General features: G+C 35.2%; 1 protein-coding gene and 1 long non-coding RNA gene across 3 annotated transcripts; one reads left to right on the forward strand and one right to left on the reverse strand.

The window, feature by feature from the left end:
* The first annotated feature begins 337 nt into the window (after window positions 1–337).
* On the forward strand, window positions 338–2,311 carry LOC132632875 (uncharacterized). 2 transcript variants are annotated; one of them, XM_060348998.1, is made up of 2 exons: window positions 338–1,818; window positions 1,898–2,311. In XM_060348998.1, exons 1-2 carry the CDS (start codon window positions 1,771–1,773, stop codon window positions 2,129–2,131), a joined length of 282 nt encoding a protein of 93 aa, XP_060204981.1. In that variant the 5' UTR covers window positions 338–1,770; the 3' UTR covers window positions 2,132–2,311. Both variants share the same exon structure in this region; 1 of them encodes a protein (XP_060204981.1).
* A 672-nt stretch (window positions 2,312–2,983) lies between these two features.
* On the reverse strand, window positions 2,984–4,923 carry LOC132632876 (uncharacterized). Its single transcript, XR_009579484.1, has 3 exons — window positions 4,026–4,923; window positions 3,776–3,920; window positions 2,984–3,676 (listed from the first exon to the last, which is right to left on the reverse strand). It is a non-coding gene; the product is annotated as an uncharacterized LOC132632876 (long non-coding RNA).
* Window positions 4,924–7,782: the final 2,859 nt, after the last annotated feature.

Below are 7,782 nucleotides of genomic sequence, written 5' to 3' on the forward strand. Positions count from 1 at the left end.
TACATTCATAACTATTAGATTGTATCATGGTGGGGACTTAGTGTTTGGAGATGATGATGAACCAAAATATGTTGGTGGGGTAATAAGTGAATATGTTAATGTTGTAGTGGATACACTTTCCTATTTTGAGTTGAAAGACTATATTAAAGAACTAGGGTACAGCTCAAGTTGCAAATATAGTATTCGGCCACCTAACAATGGCATTTTAGGAGATATTGACAATGATAGGGTTCTTTCTAGTGTTGTCAGACTTTTGCAAAGTGGCAGATTTTGGATGTATATGTGCATATGCTTGAGGGGGAATCTAATGCAACTTTTAATAAAGGGGTAGGGACCATTGAAAGAAGTGATAGTCAAAATATTGAAGTTGGTGAGGATGCTTTCAATGCTGCAACTTCATCTACCAATACTATCCCAAACATTATTTCTCCATTAGAAGTAGTATATCCAAATACTCAAGATCCACTAGATCCATCAGATTCTAAAATTAGTGATTTTTCAGTAAAGGGATCTGATGAATCAACTGATGATAGTCCAATTTCTGAAAATGGTGACATACTTGGAGAAGATGATTACTTCAGTGATGTACATGAGGAGTACATAGAGCTTAGGACTGAGAAAAGGGAAGCACTGAGGAGGAAAAGAAGGGAGAGAATTCCTGCAGATACTGAAGAAGTGTCATGTGGTGTAACTGGACCAAATTTGGGATTTGATGAGACTGAAACAAGAAAAAAATGTTTAGAAGGGAGGCTAGGGGTGATGAATGATATTACCCATGTTCTGATGATTCTAGCTTAGGATCTGATGATGGTGAATGGTGTTTTGAAGAAGTGGAAAGGAGGAAGCTAAAACTATCAAAATCTAGATACAAAACTGATACAAAGGGTGATAGATTTAATAAAACTTGTAAGAAAATAGTGTGGCAGTTAGGTATGATTTTTGGGAGTGTGAATGAGTTTAGAGATGCAGTTACTAAGTGTGCAGTTCAGAGAAGAGTGCAGATTGAAAAGTATGTTAATGAGCCAACTAGAGTAAGCGTGAGGTGTTGCAAAAAGAATTGCAAATGGCTTTTGTATGCAAGCCTTGATAATGAAACTAATAACTTTGTCATCAGGACTTATATTCCATTACACAAGTGTGAGAAGTCCACCAGAAATTACTTGTGCAATTCTAAGTTTCTGGCTGTTGTCTTTAGAAAAAGAATAGTTGAACAACCAAACATAAGAGTGTTTAAGTTGCAAGAGTTGGTTAGGAAGAAGTTTAAAGTACATGTTGGCAAGACCACAACCAGGAGAGCAAGAGCTAGAGTGTTGAAGGAGATTATGGGTGATCATATTCTTGAGTTTGGGAAAATTCTTAATTATAGGGATGAGTTGTTAAGGACAAACATTGGGAGTACTTTTGTTGTAAAGCTTGGTGATGCTAATGAACTTGGTCAGCCAGTTTTTGAAGCTTTTTACATCTGTTTTGGTGCACTCAAGCAATAATTCATGCATGTTAGGAAATGCATAGGCATAGATGGTTATTTCTTGTAAGGAATAAGTAGGGGACAATTACTAGTTGCTATTGCTAAGATTGGAATAACCAAATGCTTCCACTTGCTTGGGCAGTAGTGGAATATGAAAACAAAAATACTTAGACTTGGTTTTTGAACTAGAGGTTCTCAAACATCTGTTGTTCCTAGTTCATCTAATGCACCTAGTTCAGCTACTGCAAACAGAGGAAAGAAAAAATTGTGGCAACAACAACCCCATATAAAGGCCATGAGTGATGGGAATAGGTGTGTTTCAAGCTGAGAATGGGCTCACAACTTTTAATGTAAGTACATATACATTACATTACATTATATATACTGTTCTCTTATAATAAATTCAACTTATTAAATCTTATTTTGTAGCCTGTATTGCCAAGTCAGAGAATTGTATCTACTGGACCTAGAAAGATAATAAGATCTGCTGATGTAACTAGTGATATTGGTTTCAAACCAACAAGTGGACTGAAGTGGAAAGGAACTAAATCAATCACAACTAGAAAGCTTCAAGAGATTAGAGATCAAGCAAGGGCTAATGGTTCAAACAATGCAAGTCAAAGTACCACTCCTTCATTGCCAAGAGACCCGTACAAGCTATAATGTTGATATTAAATGTTGATTTTGTTAATTTAGAAGTACTGTATTTTGTTAATGTCAAAGCTACTTAAGACTTTAAGCAACTGTTTTGTTCATGTTGGTAAAAGGTATTCAGATGTACCATTTTTTATTTATTTATGAAACTATATTTTCTTGTAAGAAATGGTACTGAATTCTGGTATTTATATGCAATGTTGAATTCCTGTTTTCATCAGTTTTATGTGATCTTGAATGTGAGTTCTATGTATTGGCTGTTTGATGATTGAAGCTGATGTTTAAGTGTTGCTTATGTTCAGATTTTGACTCAAAAGTTGATGTTAAAACTGGTGCAGTTTTGGCTCAAAAACTGGTGCAATTTTAGCTAAAAACAGGTGCAATTTTGGCTCAAAATGTGGTGTAGTTTTGACTCAAAATTTGGTGTAAAATATTTGAACAAAATCTAATCCATTTTGACACAAAATCTGGTGCAGTTTTGAACAAAATATGGTGCATTATGACTCAAAATCTGGTGTAAAATTCTTGGACAAAATCTGGTCCATTTTGAAATAAAACTGGTGCAGTTTTTGGGCAGAATCTGGTGCTTGTTTGACTCAACATCTAGTGTAAAATACTTGGACAAAATCTGGTCCATTTTGAAACAAAATCTGGTGCATGTTTGACTCAAAATCTAATGTAAAATACGTGGACAAAATCTCAACATTTTGAAACAATATCTGTTGCAATATGTAATCTTATTCTGTCATAATTGACTCAATCAATAACAAAAGAAAATTGCCAAAATTTACTCAAACAATAACAAAAGAAAGTTGCCAAAATTTACTCAATTAATACCAACAAGAAAAGTAGGATAAGCCAAACAAGTTTAGCTACAACACCACCATTAAAATTCCAAACTAATGCTTCATTATAATACCAAAATGTACTTTACAACAAAACAAATCTAACTTTAGCCTATCCGAGATCATTGAAGTTCCATTACAACAACCAAAATGAGGTTCTATTAGTACTATGGAAACTTCATTTGATTTTTTTTCAAGTTGCCTATTTGGATTAAACCACTAAGATACACAACAAATACATAAACCATCAAACACCAAAGGATTGTTCTATTAAACCTACACGAGTTGCTTTTCTTTTTTCATTCATATCATTCTCTTTCAAATTACTCTTCTCTTTTGAATCTCCAAGCTCAGCCAAATCATTCTTATCCTCTTTTGAAACTTCAACCTCATTCAAATCACCTATCTCTTTTGAATCTTCAAGCTCAACCGAATTGATGTTGAGATTATCATATTGAAGAGTAAGACTTTCAAGCTCATCCAATTGAATTTCATCCTCTTTTGAATCTTCAAGTTCAAGTGAATTCATGTTGGGATTATCATACTGCATCTTAAAACTTTCAAGCTCAGCCAAATGCAACCTAACACGCTCGTAATTTTCTTCTAACTCCTTGATTTTTTTTTTTTACCAATCTTGGAATAATAAACTTTGATCCTTCATCAACACTTTGCTTATCTCTCTCCATTTGAAAAACTTGTTATTGGTGGCCTGAAATTTAAAGAATACAATCACTTCAAATTAACACTAACACTAAAATTTATCAACCAAATTAGAACATGAACACAAAACTCTTAGTGAGGACAAGACCAAAATCTCCTCCCGGGATTGCGGTCAGACCAAGAAGTATGCATTTTCAGCAAAATGCCATGTTTGCATCGCACTTCGGCATTGAGCATTTGCATCTTCTTCGTCCATACACAACTTATTCAACAAGCTATTCGCCATTCCTAACCTAACATTTCATACACAAAAATTAGGGAAGAAATTTCAAACCCTAAACTTGAAATTCGACATGAGAGGGAGAAAAGATTAAGAATTTACACAATAATTAACTTACCTGATCGAAAATGGCAAAATTTGCCACCAAAATCAGCTCTTGCAAATGGGTGAAAATTTGTAATGGAGTTGATGAAATTAAGTGTGTTTTGGGCGAAGTAGTCTTCAAATGGACTTTGGGAGTGACACGTGGTCACTTCCCATTCGCTATAACCTCTTTTTTTTTTACTCCTTACGCGCTTAACATATTTGTTCGCATGCACTGGTCCACGTCAGCGTTAAAGGTGCAAAGAATTAAGGGAAAAAAATAGATTAGAGGGGTAATAGGACCAGTGAAAGGAAAGGTGTGTCGTAGGAACATAGGGTATAGTTCAGGGAGTAATAGTACTTTATCCCTATATATTACATATACATTCTTACACACCATACATAATGTATAAATAATAGTGTAAGATAACTTTTTATTATGTTAAATTAACGTATTATTACTTGTGCAGAATTTCATAAGCACTACCTGACTAATAAATGAAATATGAAGAAGAAAGATAGAGGTAGAGCCATTAACTAATAAAAAAGTAATCATCAAATGAGACGGTGATAAAGATCAGACTGCATCGCAAAAGGGAGAGAGGAAAAAAATTCCACCTAAAAAATTCCGCCCAAAATCAAAGCAAATAAAGATTAAGCTTATAGTTAACAAAACCAAAATGGGTTATTGTAAGAGAAGTAGAAAGACAGATATAAATATTTCTATTTGATGTTTATGGATATAAAAAAAATAATCTTCGGAGAAGAGAAAACTCTAGAAGTTTTTTCCTAATTTTGATGGAGAATCTTGTGGGAAAAGAGACAGAGAGGTTCGAAAAAAAAAAGGGTTTTGAGAAAGAGAGATAATGGGAGAAAACGGGGGGAAAGGTGTAAAAAGCAAAAGCGAAGGAAGATGAGAGGGCGTGACGAGATGATGGGAGAGATAGATCCAAAAAACAGAGGTCACGTGGGAGACTTGCTAACCAAATTGCGAAATGGTTAGTGGGGGTAAGAAATGGAGAGGTGGGCCAAAATTGGCAAACTAAATGCCTCAATGTACATTCAACTTAATTTCCCTAAGAAATGATAAATTAAATACATAAAAATTGAAAGGAATTAAGGAACTAAACATAATAGAAGCAATAGCTCAAATTCAAATTCTACTAACATAACCCATCATATTATTATTTAGTTATTCCTCAGCATTTAACTAATTAACACGCATAAAAATGAAGATGTTAAGATAATCTTACCACAAGTGAAATATAATGTGCATGTAGGAGATGATGTAATAGTATTAGAGCCCGTTTGGATTGGCTTATAAGTTGCTTATAAGCTGTTTTAAGCTTTTTTGAGTGTTTGGCTGGCCAGCTTAAAGTCATTTTGTGCATAAAATAAGCCCAAAAAAATAATTGGACCCGTTTGGCTTAGCTTATTTAAAGCAGCTTATTAGCTGAAAACAGCTTATAAGCCAAAAAAAAAAAAAAAGTTAGCCTACCCCAACTTATTTTTTTTTGGCTTATAAGTTGTTTCCAACTTATAAGCTGCTTATTTTAAGCCCATCCAAACAGGCTCTTAGATATGATGTATGTGTGGTTGAATTTTTTTGAGGATTTTCTACTTTTAATGTGTTTAATTGCAATATGTTGTACTCCTTTAAAAAAAATTATAGGGATAATTTAATTTTGAACTTGGAACTTAGTTAGAAACACTATGTATTATTATCTTGTAAAAACTTATGTTTTTGCACTTTTAGGTTATAACTAGATTGAAAATACGGAAAAGGGCCAAATATATTCTTGTACTATTGGAAAAGGGCCAAATATACCCCTCGTTATATTTTGGGTCCAAATATACCCCTGTCGTTATACTATTGGCTCAAATACACCTTTCCTCCCTTAAAGTGGTTCATCTTGGAAATCCTATCCTACGTGGCAGTAACATTTGATGAGGTGAATGCCACGTGGCATTGCCACCTCATCACCCCTAATCCATTTTACTCCTCCCCTTTTCCATGACTAAAATTACCATCCCTTCACCATCACTGCCACCGTTACCGCCATATAGTTACAACTCTAGAAAAAATTTACCTTCTAATTCTCTCTCTATGCGTCTATCTTATACTTCAGATATGTAATTGCATAGTGATATTTCCATTTGTTTTCCATGGAAGAAAGAGAACGGAGTAAGTAGTACATCCCATCACTGTTTAACCTATCTCAAAGGGAGCACATTAAAAACCGAAATCAGAACCAAGAGAATCTGTGACTTAAGTAGCACAAAAAAAGAAAAGTTAAACCAAACCGGTACAAAAAAAAAAGCACATTAATAGGTTTCATGCACGAAATTCATGCGTGAAAGGACCAAACTGCAAAAATGCACTCTGAGCCTTTCACGCACGAAATTCGTGCGTGAAGCAACAAAGTTTTTTTTTTTTTTTTGGTGTTACCTTTCAAATCACATTTTTTTCCATACTTTGGGCAAAGATTAGTCATGTTTCAAACCCCCAAAATATCAATATTTTATATAAAACTTAATATCTTTTTTTGCGTACAATAATGTCGGCTCATTACATCAAGTCCACCTAAACGTTTGGATCGCCGTTTTAGGGGTTCTAAAGTGCCCCGAAGTAAGTTTTGAAACTTGTCATATTTATAGGGTTTTGATTTCAGTGTTTTACTATATTTGAATGTACAAATATAAATATTTGATTTAATAATAATTCATCCAATATGAGAGGTTTATACTAATTAAAAAATAATTCATTCCATCTAATTACAATACTAATTCAAAGTAATACAATAATAAATTACAATAATAATACAATCTTCAAGTTCTAGAGACTCTATTACTTCGAGACGTGCTTGTACTACCACGACCTTGTTGCCCACACGAACGCTTGTCATGGCCATATTGCTTACAGGTAGAGTACTTGCGAGAATAAGTTCTTTCACTAACATCCATTTGATTGGGTCTACGACTCCGTGAGTTGATGCCCAATTTCCTGATGTAATCCTTGTTAGCAACCATCGAAAACGGCTCGTTTGACCAATAAGCTTCATTACCAAGTGGGTAGAATTGGCCGGAATATTCTCTAAGGTAACTGTGGACCTTGTATTCCCCCGCCACATAACTTGTTACCGTTTTTCTCATTCTCTCGAAGCACTTGACAACATGAGAACACGGCATGTGATACATTTGCCACTTACCGCAAGTGCATGTTCTTGTTGCCTCATAAACGGTATGCACGTTTCCACCCTTACCGTTGTGATAACCCGTCCTAACTTCATACACATGTTGAATTGGGTCATACTCGGTCATTTGGTGATGCTCACATTTTTTTCTATAATGCTCCATCTTTTTGAAGGGCTTTGACATCCATGTCCCGCCGTCGGCTAATATCGCTCTAGCCTGCCTTGTCCTAACAACAAATCGCTCCACAACCTGCTTGAAAGTCATTCTCACCATTGCGGTGACAGGTAGTCCTCAAGCAGATTTCAGCAAGCCATTGAAAGATTCTGAGCTGTTTGTTGTGAGCATGCCCCATCTTTTGCCTCCATCAGCATGAAGCGTCCATTTTTCAACTTCGAGCTTCATCAACCAAACATATGCGGGTTCACTCACTGCCCTGATCAGATCCATCTTTGCAGCCCATTTTCGTTGTTGATGCTCCATCGCAGCCCCCCCCCCCCACACACACACACACATCAATTTGTTTAGAGTGCCATTGTGAAACGTTGATTGCAAATTTGCCTTCAAGTGCCTTAAACAATAGCGATGGTAAACAAAGG

The sequence above is a fragment of the Lycium barbarum genome, chromosome 3 (genome assembly GCF_019175385.1).
Source record: "Lycium barbarum isolate Lr01 chromosome 3, ASM1917538v2, whole genome shotgun sequence".
Lineage (NCBI taxonomy): Eukaryota > Viridiplantae > Streptophyta > Magnoliopsida > Solanales > Solanaceae > Lycium > Lycium barbarum.